General features: G+C 39.7%; 1 protein-coding gene across 6 annotated transcripts in view; it reads right to left on the bottom strand.

Annotated features, from left to right (window-relative positions):
* The window catches only part of THADA (THADA armadillo repeat containing), a 330,983-nt gene that overhangs the window by 178,070 nt on the left and 136,380 nt on the right, over nucleotides 1-16,533 (bottom strand). For all 6 annotated transcript variants that reach the window (XM_058684278.1, XM_058684279.1, XM_058684280.1 and 3 more), the window contains 2 exons: nucleotides 7,006-7,095; nucleotides 5,128-5,259 (listed from right to left, as the gene is read on the bottom strand). In XM_058684278.1, the coding sequence (XP_058540261.1) occupies nucleotides 5,128-5,259; nucleotides 7,006-7,095 (222 nt within the window). The remainder of the gene's footprint in view (nucleotides 1-5,127; nucleotides 5,260-7,005; nucleotides 7,096-16,533) is intronic.

Below are 16,533 nucleotides of genomic sequence, written 5' to 3'. Positions count from 1 at the left end.
GATACAATAATGATGAATACTAGGATAAGAGGTTTAAGGAACAAATGCTATAGCCATTCAGAGGGAGAGATGAGCCAGGCTTGAAGTGAACAAAAAGGGAGGAGGGCAGGTCTTCCTTTCCAGCAGTGTTTTAGCAGCCCTCTGCCTGTTTATCTCTCTGTAAGGCAAAGTCAGCCCTCTACTTATCTACAAGGATCCTGGGAAGACAGAGGAGATAGAAATGTGCATCCAGCCTCGAAGGGGAGTTCCCAGTATTACAATCACAAATGAAGGTAGAGGCCATCTATTGTCTACTGCAAAAACCCCAACTCTACACCAAGGAAAACAAGTTTCTTCAACTCCGTAACATGGGCAAGGAGTAACATGGTAATCCTTGAATTATGTAACTTTCAAAGACCAGAAAACAAGGGTCAATATTATTTCTCAATATCACAGGCTTAAAAGGCCTAACTCTTAGTATTTGTAACTCCTACCACCCTTCTTCCCTTTTTAAGACTGGTACAATCCAAAGGTCTCATGAAATATTTTTTAAATGTATAAAACATGTATTTTCCAATTTTTTTACTGTTGGCTGGGTTTTTAAATATCTCAACCACAGAAGTCAGCACAGGTCCCTATAGGTGATTTCCACTGCCATGTATTTAAGATTGTATTGTTATTTGCACCTCAATATTCTTCAGAGAAAAGAACGGCATATTTCCCTGAAAAGTTATCTAAGGTGAAATGATTGGAGGAAAGACATATTGAAAGTCCTTCACAATGAAAATGAGCCCCAAATGGGGGGGGGGGTGTTGCAGATCCTTTTGAAAGCACCCAGAAGAATGAATAAAAGGCAGTGAAGGGGTATCTCTCATGGGTATTAATCCAATGCTGAGATGTGTTGTCAGCAATAGAAGGGGCTCTCTGTCTCAGTGGACACCCTCACACACACAGGTACACATGGCTCCAGAGAGAGGAGAGATCCTTGTCCAAGTGTTGCAGCTGGTCAGTCAGTGGCAGAACTCAGACAGAACCAGGTCTCTAAAATCCAGGGCCTTTGCTCTGTTCAGGACTCCACACTGTGGTCTAGGTTTGGGGCATACTCAGTTTCCTATAGCTTTTCAATTCAAACTTGAAACTCCTTTGTGAAAGGGAATTCAAAGGTACACATACAGAGATATTCTGGTCTGTAGAAAGCCCTAGACAAGCAGGACATATTCGGGGAGCCAGTCAGGGTCCCCTTTAAAGTATGAGTCACTCTGCTCTGTGGTATTTGAACTAAAGGGTGAATGGTCTTAAATGGAAGGCATCATATTTGCAAGGTAAAGGGCTGTGAATCTGCACCCAGCACAGCAGCAGACACATAAAATATCCTGGGTTAAAAAAAAAAAACAAACTTGTAAACAAAACATTGTGATTAGCATTATCATTTCTCTTCCAAGATGATGCAACAAGCATAACTTATGTAACAGGCGTCACTTTGGAAAACCCAAATCAGAACTTCTAAGGTTTAAGTCAACAAAGCAGATCAGCAGATATAAGCTTATACTCCCAAATGTGGGAAAAGGGACAAAAATACAAACAATACCTACAGACATCTTACAGAGAGGAAGGAAATGGCAGGTATGTATACATAAGTCAAAGGGAAATAATCTGTCACTGGGGCTTTTAATCTTCTTATTGTGCAACTCACTTTAGCATGGTCAGAGCAACCTTTGTGGTACTCCTACTAGCTGAAGAATTTCTATTTCACTAAATGCAAACTAGCCAAGAGCCTGATTAGACTCTTCCAAGTACATAAATTAACACTGGCAATGTTACAAAAATAAAGCACTGCCTATCCACTCATGCATACATCCATCTTTTCAGCTATTATCCCAAGTCAAAATAGGTCACTCTTTACCATCACTAGAACTGCAAATATTGCCTAAAATAATAGGCAATCTTTCACTTCCTTCATGAATAATTTTCTCAGAAGTAATTTAAATCAAATATGTACACTTTTATCAAATTCAGTATTTTTTATTTATTAAAAAAATTTTTTTAGCGTTTATTCATTTTTGAGAGACAGAGTATGAGCAGTAGAGGGGCAGAGAGAGAGGGAGACACAGAATCCAAAGCAGGCTCCAGGCTCTGAGCTGTCAGCACAGAGCCCAATGGGGGTCCAAACTCACGAACCGTGAGATCATGACCCGAGCTGAAGTTGGACACTTAACCAGCTGAGCCACCCAGGCACCCCTAAGTTCTCTATTTGCTAAAAATCTGTTTTTGGCTCATCTGCCCAGAGTGATTGTGAACATTTTAGGGTAGCATGGGGTTGCCCCTATACTAGGTTGATGAAACCCCAAACTGGAGTTTTGACTGAACTCCAAGTCTAGGATCCTTCCACTTTATCACAAAAGATGGTCAAGAAAGTTAAGCCAGCTTCTCCATACCTGGTCACAGACCAACCCTGCTACCTCTGGCAATGATCTTGCAGATGTGAGCCTGAGAGAAAGGCTGCATCTGATCAAGCCATCCTCACCAGTGCTAGTGGGGACATGACTTCTACATTCTAAAAACAGCCTACACTCAGATCCACCAACTCCGGAGCTTCCTCCCTCCTCCTCCCTCCTAATTGCCCAATCACTTACTCAGTGTAGCCACTACTCTTGGCTACACAAAAGGGAGCTGGTTATTTTGGTGTAATAGAAAGAGTACACCCAACACTCTTGACAACCCTATGTTCTTGGGTTCATATCTAGCTCTGTACCTGACTTGCTCTCTGAACCTCAATTTCCTCAACAGGAAAGTGGGGGTGATAACACCTCCTCTCAGAGTCATTGTAAGCAAAACGCCCAGTTCGGTGCCTGGCAAATAGTCAAGGTTCAACAGACGTTGGTGTACTTCCTGCTAACCTCTCTGCTCAGAATACTCTTTTGCTTGTTTTCTGCATTCCTGGGTCAAAATCTACTTCTCATAAACCTTCTGAATAGCCTAATCAAGTACCAAGTATGAGCCGACTACTGTCTAGTTTATTAAAATTGTGTGTGCAGGGGTGGGGGAGGGGTTCTGATAATGTTTAATATCCCAAATTTAATCTTGGTACTCAAAGCGTAATCTATAGACCAACAGCATCAGCATTACCTGGAAGTCTGTTTGAAAGGCCCCCACTCCAGACCTAGTGAACCAGAATTTATGAGATTCCTAAGTGATAGGTTACCTCTTAATGTTTGAGAAAACTGCTCTATACCACAAATGGACATTCATTCAATAAATCAGAGCCTATTGATTCTCTAAGGAATCAATTGTGGCACTCATGCTATTTGGTGGCACTCTATGAATCTTTATTTGTGTAGAAAGCAACTACTGATCAAAGCATTTTCCCTGGAAGGGCAGTAAAATGGATACTTTGTGCCTTTTGAGTTTAAAAAAACGATACATTAGGGCTCCTGGGTGGTTCAGTCAGTCAAGCGTCTGACTCTTAATTTCAGCTCAGGTCATGATCTATCGGTTAGTGAGTTCGAGCCCCATGTCGGGTTCTCTGCTGAGAGCATGGAGCCTGCTTAGGATTCTCTCTCTTCCTCTGCCCTCCCCACCCTCTCTCTCAAAATAAACTTAACAGAAATAAAAATAAATTAAAAACGATACACTGAGGACACTGGTTTTATGGCAATATTTAAATAATCTATATTAATGTAATCTTTGTTATATAATAAGTGCTTGGAATATAATAAGATGAGCATTCTGATTATACTAATAAATATACTGAAATATACTGATTATACTAACAAATAGCAGGAAGGATACTTTCAAAGTAGTAATTTCTGGTTTCTAGGATGCAACACATAACACTGGTTAGTGATGAGCTTCCATAAATTGAATGTCCTCAACACAGGATGACAAAGTTCTAAGGCACGTCTTTGTTTCTAATGGACGCTGTGATTCTGACCATGTGCCTTTCTCCCCCGCCCCATCAACCTGCTGAAACATTTTTCAGTTCTTTCCAGTTATGTGTGAAAGTACAATTTTTAAATGCTCCTGAAAGTAAAAAATTTACGACCCAAATTCCTAAAATGAATCACCAAAATGCTGGATCCAAGAGACTGGTAACTTTGTGTATCAGGAAACAAAAACCAATCTGAGTGAGTCATCTCTGTGATCAGAGATAACAACACAGCCACAGCCAGAGCTTGGCGCAAACAAATGGCTACAGCAATCGTATGCCAGCATCTCGTGTTTAATGGTTTCTCACATTAGAATGCATCAGTCAGCTCTGTGAAACCAGGAAGTGGAACCCAGGATGCCACATAAATAACAAACACATTCTCCTGAGTTTGGTGTATCTTACCATTCAGTTCTAAGTCTATTTCCATTTTGGTAGATAAATAAAATGAAAGTGTTATTTTATCAAGAGGCAAACAGAAAGGTAAAAGCTAAGTAATATGACTGTGTTTCTGAAATGTTTCATAAGAAAATTTCAATACTTTTTTGGAAGCCTATTTCTTGATGCCTTTGATCGAAAATGAAAAAGGTGATAAGAAGTTGGCAATGCCTCAAAAACTCTAACAGAGAAAGGGGTAATAGGCTCTAGAAGTAGGAAAGCCTGCTGTCATCTGATTCCATGTATAATCCACATGCATGGCTCTTTCTCAGGTGCCCCAAGCTTGAAAGAGAAGTTGAGCAGGAAATGAATTTGTGCCACGCAGCACTGCCCTCTAGATGCTACCCCTCGCACCCACTAGCAAACTCCTCTGGAGTGAAGAGACAAATGTTCTCTTCAACACCTGAACAGGGGATATAACACCGGGACCAAGCCTGCCCCATGCTGGCCAGGCTCAACACAGGGCTTACTGCAAATACCCAGGCTATGGTTTTCAAAAGCAGGTATCTCCGATCACATCCGTTAGCAAGCAGAGTGCCAAGGAAACATTACTTAAACAGTGGATATGGGCTTCTGCACCCAAGACAGAGGTACCTTCCTCTGAAACGTTGGAGACCACCTGGGGGCAATGGCAATAACCCTCAGGCCCCTGCTTTGACAAGACCCTCCCCCCCCAAAGTAAAAAAAAAAAAAAAAAAAATCTATAGTTTCTGAGATAAGAACAAGTTATAATACCCCATAAGGCCCCCATACCCACCCCATTATTTCCAGGAAACACATGCTACCTCATAATGAAGGGAATGAAAGGTGCCATGCTGAGAGTGGAATAGGTGCCGTCCATCGGGGAAGGGTAGAGTCTCCCCAACACCAGCAGTAAGAGAAACATGCTTGGATGACGGTTTAGTTCTCCTGCATCACTGAAAAAAATTATTGTACATAAAATATTTAAAATTTAAGAGGTGCAGTACTTTCTTCAAACATTTTTCTCATTAAATTCTGAACATCAAGTGAGACTCTCTATGATCAGAAGATAGCTTTCGTTCTTTTCCCTCTGTTTACCTCATGTTTTCCTAATGTGCAAATAAGGAAGAGCTACCGACAAAGCCATGGTTTGGGCTTTTGCACACGACTCTTCTCAAAGCTAACTGTTAATTTGCGTCTGTGTTTTGATTTGAGCTGTTCATACAGTAGAGAGGTGGCTGTTCCAGAATATGCAATGTGAAACGTTCAACAGCCAAATGTACTTATGAAAGCTTGAACAGTCACTTACTAGGGCCAGAAAAGCCTGTCTGTACAAATTACTCATGTGAGGAAATGTATCATAAACAGAAGTAAAATTCATTGATGTTACTTTGCTTTCCCATTACGGATAATTAGTATGAAGTGCCAACACTGCTAGAAGAATAAAAAAGCCCATGTTCTAAGATGTCCATTCTAACAATTCCACCATCAGTACAGAATGTGATTGAAAGCACAATGGTAAACTTTGCTATCTGCCCTGATCGGACTGGAAGCCCTCTGAATGGCTTTATTTATTTATTTATTTTTTAATTTTTATTTATTTTTGGGACAGAGAGAGACAGAGCATGAACGGGGGAGGGGCAGAGAGAGAGGGAGACACAGAATCTGAAACAGGCTCCAGGCTCTAAGCCATCAGCCCAGAGCCTGACACGGGGCTCGAACCCACGGACCGTGAGATCGTGACCTGGCTGAAGTCGGACGCTTAACCGACTGCGCCACCCAGGCGCCCCTGAATGGCTTTATTTTATGTTTCCAGGGTCACTGGCCACCTTTGCTCAGGTGGGCTGGTACCATTTCTGATCACAGGCGACCAGATTAGTCAGCTATTTGCTTAAGGTCACAATGGTCAACTGTAGCAGGCCAGTAAGAAAAAAATGGCAGGTGTTTGTGACAGCAAACTCAGTACGTAAACACACAGATTTTTTTTTTTAACTTTTTTTTTAATTTTTAAGTTTATTTATTTTATCTTGAGAGAGAGAGAAAGAGAGAGAGAAAGGGAGAGCACGAGCAGGGGAGGGGCAGAGAGAGAGGGAGACAGAATCTGAAGCAGGCTCCAGGCTCTGAGCTATCAGCACAGAGCTCCATGTGGGGCTTGAACCCACCAACCGTGAGATCATGACCCAAGCCAAAGTCGGACACTTAACTAACTGAGCCACCCAGGCACCCCACCCCCCTTTTTGATAGTACCATCCTGCCCCGTGTGAAGGGGGATCTCACTGAGGTTTTGGTTTGCATTTCCCAGATAACCAGTGATGCTGAGCATCTTTCCATGTGTTTATTGGCCATTTGTAAACACATAGATTTTTAAATATCATGGGAAGAAAATGATTTCTAGAAGAAATCACCATGTGCTTCTAAGAAGCTGGTTCCTGAAAAAACAGTATTACATTTGATAAGACAATATAAAACAGGATTTTAAAAATATAAAATATAGTATAAAAACAGGATTTTATACAACTTTTCAGGTACAGGAGTACTGTAGAGAATCTGGCAACATGATGTAATAAAGAAGTAGTTTTAAAAAATCCATCTGTGTTACAAGGAAGGAGGGGATTAAAAACTGTTGCCTGGAGGGAAAAAAATCTTGATGAATGAAGTAATTCACTTTCTTGATCTTACTGTGTCCCACCCTATTCTCTTACCTGTCCACAGTATTAGCTACAGCTTCCAACTGCTGGAGAAGAAAAGGATAGAGTTCTGGGAAACGAGAAAAAAATTCGCTTCCTGTCATTCTGTAGAGGGAAGAAAAAAAAAATTACTATCATTTATTTCCTCTGATTTAATGATAAAGCTTTTTTATTCTATTTAAAGAAAGATAACCAAGATCATTCACGTGAATATTTAATGAAACAAAAGTTAAGAACAAAACCTTACCTTAAGAATTTAACAATCAAACAAAACATTTAATTTTGATTTTGGAAGTGCTCTTAACACATGGACTTTTCTCTCAAAATTTAAGATTATGTATATTCACAAATATTTGATATTAAATTCTGTTGGGGAAGAAATAGGTAATTTGTGCAAATGCTGTTTCCACAACGGATGTGGACTATGAATAGAGTCAACACCTGGTTGACTGAGGTTGACTTGGCTTCCATAATAAGGACAGATCTAGAACAGGTTTCTCCAAGCTGGCACCGGTGACATTTTGGACCAGACAATTTTTTGTTGTGGGGTACTATCATGTGACGGTAGCATGTTTAGCAGCTTCCATGGCTTCTACCCACCAAATACCAGTAATACAATACCGCCTCACCCCCGCCCAGTTATGACAATCAGAAATGTCTCTGGACAATGTGAAATGTATCCTGAGGGGCAAAATGGTCCCCAGTTGAAAACCACTGGTCCGGAGTATGGGTATCAGAAGCATAGACTTGGCGTGTATGGTTCTGGATACCCAATCCCAGCTGACTCCTGTGAGGATTACCTTTCCATCTTTATACTCTTGAATTCTGACAAGATCATTCAATCGGGTTTCACAAATGCTTATACTCATGTAATCCACACTCCTATGAAGACTCATAAAATTTCCATCATCTCAGAAAGTTAGCTTGTGCCCTCTCCCAGTCAACTCTCAATACCCAAAACAACCAATGATTTGATTTCTATTACAATTTGGTTTTGTCTATTCTAGAATTTCGTATAAATGTAGTAATACATAACCTAAGTTTTTTGCGTCTGAGGCCTTTTTCAGTCAGCATAAAGTTTATCCATGGTATTTGATGCAACAATAGTATGATTCCTTTTTTGTTGAGTAGTATTCCGTTGTATGAATATACAGGTTTGTTTACCAATTCTCCTCTCAACAGAAATGGGCTATTTCCATTTGTAGGCTATTATGAATAAAACTGCTAGGAACATTCCTATACAAGGTTTTTGTCAACATCTGTTTTCATTTCCCTTCAATAAATATCTGAAAATAAAATTTCAGCATATCTAACATTCTAGGAAACTGACAGTTTTCCAAAATAATTATAGCATTTTATATTCCCATCAACAATAAGCAAGAGATCTAATGGCTCTATATCCTTTCCAACTTTTGCTGCTGTCTTTCTTTTTTTTCACGTTAGCCATCCTAGCCGGTATATAGTGGAATATACCTGAGACTTTGACTTACATTTCCTTGATGACTAATGATGATACTGAACACTCTTTATGTGCTTTGGCTATTGATATGGTCTTTTGTCAAGTATCCAAGATTTTTGTCTATTTTTAGATGCTTGTTTCTTTTGCCATACAAGTGCATTACATGTACTTTTTCTTAGTTTGTGGCTTGCCAAATTATTTTAATAAAGTCTTTTGATGAGTAGAAGTTTTCAGACCAATAACTGAATCAATTTTTTTCTTTTATGATTCATGCTTTCTATGGCTTAAGGAATCTTTGCCTATCCCAATATCACAAAGATACTCCGTTTTCCTCTAAACGTTTTATACTTTTAGCTTTATCTTGAGGTCCATGATCCATCTTAAATTAATTTTTGTGTATGGTGTGAGGTACGGGCAGATTCTCTTTTTCTCTTTTTCAGATTTATTTTTTTTTATAGTTGACATACAATGTTACACTAGTTTCAGGTGCAAAATTCTTTTTCTTCTACATTGGTGTATCATAATTTTAATAGGGAGATGCTGTAAGAAAAGATACAGGCCAGGGGCGCCTGGGTGGCGCAGTCGGTTAAGCGTCCGACTTCAGCCAGGTCACGATCTCGCGGTCTGTGAGTTCGAGCCCCGCGTCAGGCTCTGGGCTGATGGCTCGGAGCCTGGAGCCTGTTTCCGATTCTGTGTCTCCCTCTCTCTGCCCCTCCCCCGTTCATGCTCTGTCTCTCTCTGTCCCAAAAATAAATAAAAAACGTTGAAAAAAAAATTTTAGAAAAGATACAGGCCTTAAATAGGATAGATGCACCAAGTTCATGAACAAGAAGATTCAATATTTTTTTTTAAAAAAAGATTCAATATTATAAGGAGGAAATTCTCACCAAATTCAATGTAATTCCAATAAAAATAATAATTGTGCATGTGTATGTGTATAACTGGACAAGCAGGTTTTAAAATGTATATAGGTGCATCAAGGGCCAGTGGTTGCAAAGATAATCTTGAAGAGCAAGGAGGGAGGACTCACCTAACCAAGTAGTGAGAAATATTATAAAACTTTAGTGATCAGGACACTGTGGTGACGAGTAGGCCCAAAATCAGAATCGAGAGCACGGGAGCAGACACACATATGCATGAGAACTTGACTTCTGAAAGGGCTGGTGCCACAGACGGTGGTACTGTAAGAGATCACTAGGGCTCTGACAACCAAGTATCCACACAGACAAGATTAAAACTGGATCCCAACCTCCCACTACATACAGAATTAAATCCTTGCGAATTCAAAACTTAAAAGGTAAAACTGCCAAACCCATTAAGAAAACTGTAGAGAATAGAATTTATTAAACAAGACCCAAAAGCATCAACTAGAAGGAAAAATTTATATATTCAACTGCATCAGTTAATAGTTTTTAAAATTTTTACACCAAAAAAAGAAAAAAAAGCACAAATAAAAACACAAAATAACACATGTACAAAACACTTTTGACAGAGGAGTAGAATCAAACATTATGGAATAAAAGAGACTAAGAGACTTAGCTGACTTTTGAGGCCAAAAAAAGACTAAACACAACTTGTGGCCTTTGTTTGGATCCTGATTCTAGCAAACCAATTATAAAAAGACATTTCTCTTTTTTTTCTTTTAATTTTTTTTAATGTTTATTTACTTTTGAGAGAGAGAGAGAGACAGAACATGAGTTGGGGTAAGGGTAGAGAGAGAGGGAGACAGAATCTGAAGCAGACTCTATGCTTAGAGCTGGCAGCACAGAGCCTGATGCGTGGCTCGAACTCATGGACTGTGAGATCATGACCTGAGCTGAAGTCGGCTGCTTAACCAACTGAGCCACTCAGGCACCCCATAAAAAGACATTTCTAAGACAATTAGCAAAAGTTGAAGATCAAGGAATTATTAACTTTGTCAGATGTGATAATAGTATGGTGGTATTTCTTTTTAAGCATCAGTCATGCATCCTGAAGTATTTACAGGAAAAAAAATGACACAATGTCTGTGACCTCCTTCTCAGGACAAGAAATGGACAAATTAAGATTGGCACAATGTTGGGGGCGCCTGGGTGGCTCAGTCGGTTGAGCGGCCGACTTCGGCTCAGGTCATGATCTCACGGTCCGTGAGTTCGAGCCCCACGTCGGGCTCTGTGCTGACCGCTCAGAGCCTGGAGCCTGTTTCAGATTCTGTGTCTCCCTGTCTCTGACCCTCCCCCGTTCATGCTCTGTCTCTCCCTGTCTCAAAAATAAATAAAACGTTAAAAAAAATTAAAAAAAAAAAAAAGATTGGCACAATGTTGATAAGCGTTGAAGTTAAGTGCTGGATGTGCAGGGGTTAGTTAAACTATTCTCTTCTTTTTAAATATTTTAAAAATTCCCATAATAAAAAGGTTTCAAAATGATGGAAGTAAACATTTTATTTGCCAAGCCACAAATGGAGAGAAAATGTGTAATGCATGTAACCGAGAGTTATATAGTTAGTATTAGACTATGTGAAGAACTCCAGTGAAACCAGTAAGTTAAAAGACAAACAACTCAATATAAAAATGGTAAAACCTGTTAAAACATAATTCAGAGAAAATAAACATTAGTGGCCAATAAACATAAGATGTTCAATCATACTGAGCAATTGGCAAAGATTGAAAAATCCAATATCAAGTATTGGAACTCTTAGACACTGTCGATGGAAACAAAAATTACTACAACAATTTTAAGAATAATCTGGCATTTTCTTGGAAGCCACGGATGTGTTTAGCCAGTGATTCACAAATGCTATTTCTAGGTAAATGGCCTAATAAACTCTTGGACATGGGCACCAGAAGGCTCGTACAGCATATGCATAGCAGCCATATGTCTATCAATAGCAGAGTGATTAACTGTACACTCACACAATGGGTTACTGTAGAGCAGTAAATCTCAATGAACTACAGATGTATCAACAGATGTATCTCAGGAACATAATGTTAAGTGAAAAGAGCAAGTTAAAGAAGAATACAAGCAATATAATCCTTCTATGCAGTTTACAAGAAAGCACTAAATAATACATTGCTTAGAGAAATAAATTTAAGTGATAAAAAAAATGAAAAGCAAAGAAATAAGTAAAATAAAATTGGCAAAAGTAATCAATCACTTCTCCAAGGGGGAAAAGAAAGGAGATGGAATTAGGAAGGAATATATAAGGGGGTTCAAAAGAAATGCTCCATTACTTATACCCCTAAAAGTGTTTGTTGCATAGTTACTTACTCTTTATAGCTTATACACACTATATAAATTTTCTTTTGTACCTATTTCACATTCAGTAAAACCAATTTTTTTATAAAGAAGAGAAAGTCTTTACTCCCTTCCAAATTATAGATCATTTATTGGACATCTGTGCAAAAATACGCTCACTTTTTTTAATTAGATATTTTTGTGGAAAAAAATAACAAACACAAATGTTAAAAAAAAAAAAAAACAACCCACAGACACACTAGACCCTTCAGTGTCCCTCCTCACAGACAACTATGCAAAAGCATCTCTGCTTTCCTTCTAAAAAATTTGTTTATACAAGTACCTACTTTCAGTTTAGCCCTTTCTCCCCCAGCAAATACGCATACTATACATAGTCATGCCCCTTGATTTTTTTTTTCATTTAAACTCTACCTGAGAAATCATTCAATATCAGGCACACTTTCCATTCAATGGCTGCACTGTATGTTGACTGTAATTGATTTCAAACCTGAATGATAGGCTTTTTGGTTGTGAAGTTCCTTTTACAAACAATGACATGTAAACTTCCTTGTTAATAAATTGCAAACCTGGGGTTTGCAGGGTCAGTGTTTTACACAGGGAGACCACAAAAACATTCCGCTACAGGCCACTGTTACATTCTATAGTACCTCTAAGCAAAACTGGTCAGGAAACTCCTCAGTTTCCATTTTTAGTGGTCACTTAAAACTTTATATGAATTAAATATTGAGATCCCTGCATACACTAGCCCATACAGAATCTCTCCATCTACACCACAAGGCCTGGTGGATATGTCTTCTTGAGGAATCAATATTTCCAGGGGAGTAAGCCACTCCTTAATGGTCTGATATCTCTTGGTTGTGTCAGAAAGAGAAGTATTCTCATGTAAGCAGACCATATGATTGCATCACCATGATCTAGAAATTGCCTTGGTAAATAACTGGCTCTGCTGACCACAAATACTGCCAGAGAAAAGGGCCGTGGAGCTACTATTCTCAAACTATAGTCATTGTTTTCATTGAATTAAAACTAATTGTTCCTGGGGCGCCTGGGTGGCTCAGTCGGTTAAGCGTCCGACTTCGGCTCAGGTCACGATCTCGCGGTCTGTGAGTTCGAGCCCCGCGTCGGGCTCTGGGCAGATGGCTCAGAGCCTGGAGCCTGTTTCCGATTCTCTGTCTCCCTCTCTCTCTGCCCCTCCCCTGTTCATGCTCTGTCTCTCTCTGTCTCAAAAATAAATAAACGTTAAAAAAAAAAAAAAATTAAAAAAAATAAATAAATAAAACTAATTGTTCCAAACAGCAAATTACCTCATTCAGTTACCTTAGCAGGTATTTATCAACTTGTCTATGTTGCAGAATCTATGAAGAAGGTACGTTATTCAAAGTTAAACATTTGGTGAATATTTTAAGTAACAGTTTTGTTCTTAATAACTTGCTGGGTTTTGACTACATCTTTAAAAAAATATTCTGTTTAAAATTATTGTGCCATGCTTGATGATGTAGGACTCTGAAGCACCAATTGTGCATCTGACAGGGTTTAAGAAAAACTGAAATTATTTTCTAAGGAGAATTCTGACCTTGCTCAGGTACTCTGAGCACATAGGAATTGCTTTCTATTCTAGCATTCTCAGACTTCTCGAAACTTGTTAAGAAAATGTCAACTCTATTTCTGACCAGGGCTCCAATTCACTGCAAATGCAGAAGAGTTGAGTACTCACCGGGTTAGCATCATCTCAAGTCTGCATCAGCCAAGGGCTACTAAAGAGTTGGCTAAATGTGTACAGAGTGCTGCCTGAAGGATATGCGATATTAACAATTCTCATGTATTATAAAACAGAGTCTCAAGAGGTATGGTGTAGGAGGATATCAGAATTGTCCAAGGGGCTTATTCAAACTTCACTCACTACTGATTCTCAACTACACAAAATGCCTACGGTTCATGGGCACCTCATAGGTTTTGCGCTGCCTGTAACCTATAGCTTTATTTTAAAAGGCCCAAATCACGAGACTATTTCAGTTCATATGTGAATCCAGGAACATGTGAGTCTTATCTCTCATTTCTACTTCATCAAACCTGTAGTATGATCATATTTTTCTCAGGAAAGTAGCAAATATTTTAAGTACCTACACACTTCATGTTAAGCACTGTGCTAGGTCCTATGGAAGATAGTAACAATATGAGATAGTCACTGCTCTTGGGGCTTAAGATCTGGTTAGGAAGACAAGACACATGCATAGACTACAACTAACAAGGTAGGGCAGGCCAGTTTAAGGGTCAAATAACTGAAGCTTACAGTAACAGTGGAGTTGGGAAAGATATCACTGGGAGCCGGAGAGGTTAGGGAATGGTTTGTGGGAAACGTGGAAACCAAGATGAGTCCTGAAAAATTGGTAAGAATGGATTAAAACGGAGAGAAAACAGTATGGAGAGGGTGGGTAAGTACAGGATCCCACTGGGTAGATACACTGGCTGGATGAATCAAGGAATTCAATGACATGTGAAGGTAGAAAAGACAGGATGGCATACAAGTTTTTAGAAATGTTAACGCCAGACTAAGCAGCTTTGCCTGTGTCTTAGAGGCATCGAAAGTTTCTGAACAGTAGAGAGATATGTCAAGAGAAGATAGGCTGGACTCGAGAGAGGGTAGAACACGGTGACCCAATGGACCCACTGGACATTCACTGAATGTATCTTTTCACCTCAACCAGAGCATAAATATCTATAGGTAAGAGACCATATTCATACCTCCTTGCATCGCTCTTCATACAAACCACAATTCTACGTAAACACTGGATGACTGGTAAATATTCTGGCCATGAATGAGTAAGTCATATTAGCCAGAGAAGAAAAACATTCTAATATAGATGCCCTCAAACCTATGCATTATGAATTTTTTCTTTTCTCTGGGACTGATACCCACCCAACTGACACCTAACTACCCAACCAACTTCAACACAATTTATCCTAATCAAGGAGAAAAGGAATTATTACTAAGGTGGCAACAAATTAAAAATTTCTTAAAGTGAATCACTAGCTGTATCTAAGGACATTCAAAATCATGATCTGAATTAATAAACTGAGTATCCTGCCAGGGCTTGAAATTTCTGAAACACAAATATATAAAGCTTGTCTCACTCATTTGCAAACAGTTCAATTCTAGTTCACCCATATAAGAAAACAGGCTGATAGGTCATCTCCACAAATATAGCAAGGCCTGGGGGTAAATTCTCCAGTGACAGGCATTTCAAACCTGTTCATCTCTGTGGCCAGAAACTAGCCTGGCAACTTTACGGAAACAAAAGAAGCAATGACCAAAAAGGAAAAACAGAATCTCTGTAAATTCAAGCTTCTAGGAAGACAAAAGGAGACCACCAAACACCAAAAACAGACAGACAAAGGTGAAAACAAAAAAGCTGGGATAGAGTGAGAAGAAAGCAGCTTTAACCTTGGGACTGTCAGACTCTACAAAAGGGGAGTTATTCCCCATCTCGTCAGGTAAGAACTATGCAGGCACGACCCCTGAGAGGCCCTTGGGGAAACACAGGAGCTCCTTGAGGGAATCCACTTGCCCAGCACCAGGAATAAGGTGCCAAGAGCACAGAGTGGTTGTGAGCTGCCCCAGGGCACTGCTCCTCCGATTCACTGAGTGGTAGGCTCTCCCAGAGCCCAGCCGGGCTATGAACAAAGCAGGCAGGCAACAGAGGTTTACTGAATGAATAAAAATGCCTGCCCAGCACTGTTTTGTTTTATTTTAAAAGCTTTTTAAAAATTAGTCTAGCCCTACTTGTTCATTGGGGAAAAATTAGATAGTAAAGGGTAATGCAAAGAAAAATCTGAAAACCACCACAAACTCACCAAATATAGCTGCTGGTCTATTCTGTTGTCTGTCCACCTACACCTTTCTCCTCCTCATACATTCTTCTGTAATCTGCTTTTTACACTCAACACTGTTCCAACAACACTGTCCCATGTCAGTATGAACCCATTTGAATATAGTAGCCTCAGTGTGGTATACACTCTGTGCTTTTCCTACATTCGAACATACATCTTGGGCACTGACCCAGACACCGGCCCAGAACAACTTGTCCCCATCCTGCTAAGCCACATGTGGAAGGCAGTCCTGACTCCAGCTACCTTCGGAGCTTCCCTTGGCCTGCGCATTCCACATCCAATTTTGGTAATGCCAAGGGTCTAGTTTTTGAGAGCCTCTGAGCTTTTGCTGTTTTGGCGGGCTTTGACTCCCCCCTGCCATCTAACAGCCACGGAAAATCTCAGTTGAATCAAGCTTCTCTATCTCTTAGAGACCCTGTCCTAAGATCTGCCACACATACGGAAGTTGAAATGCCAGAAACACATGCTTCTGAACTTAACAAAAGCATCCTGATAAAAATGATGATGCAATGAAAAGAAGAATTTGGTGAAATGTGCTACAAGTAAAACAGAGCTATCTCCAACCCCTAATTCCTACATACAGATCCCCTATCATTCTGAATCATCTCAGGAACAGGGATCAAGAGAGTAATGTGCAAAGGCATAAAGAGAGAAAGCTTGCAAAGGCAAGCAAAAACATGCAGAATAAGGAACTCCATAGTAAACAGCAGCAAAGGCATAGCTTGTGCCTGGTTTTTAAAAAAACAGGACTTATTCACAGGCCATGGAGTAAACACCATAAACCTGGTTTCATTAGATGAAAACAAACGCTGAAGGCAAAAGCCTGGTGGTTTTCAGTCGGTTTTTCAAATGGGAACCCAATAAACTATTAAAACCTAGCTACTCCCCAGATTCTGGCCTATAAAACCACTCTAGAAGAGAGAAAGCAGCGCAGGGCCTGTGTCTCCTTGCCACGGTGATTG

The sequence above is a fragment of the Neofelis nebulosa genome, chromosome 9 (assembly GCF_028018385.1).
Source record: "Neofelis nebulosa isolate mNeoNeb1 chromosome 9, mNeoNeb1.pri, whole genome shotgun sequence".
Classification (NCBI taxonomy): Eukaryota; Metazoa; Chordata; class Mammalia; order Carnivora; family Felidae; genus Neofelis; species Neofelis nebulosa.
This window is presented reverse-complemented; position numbering and strand designations above follow the sequence as displayed.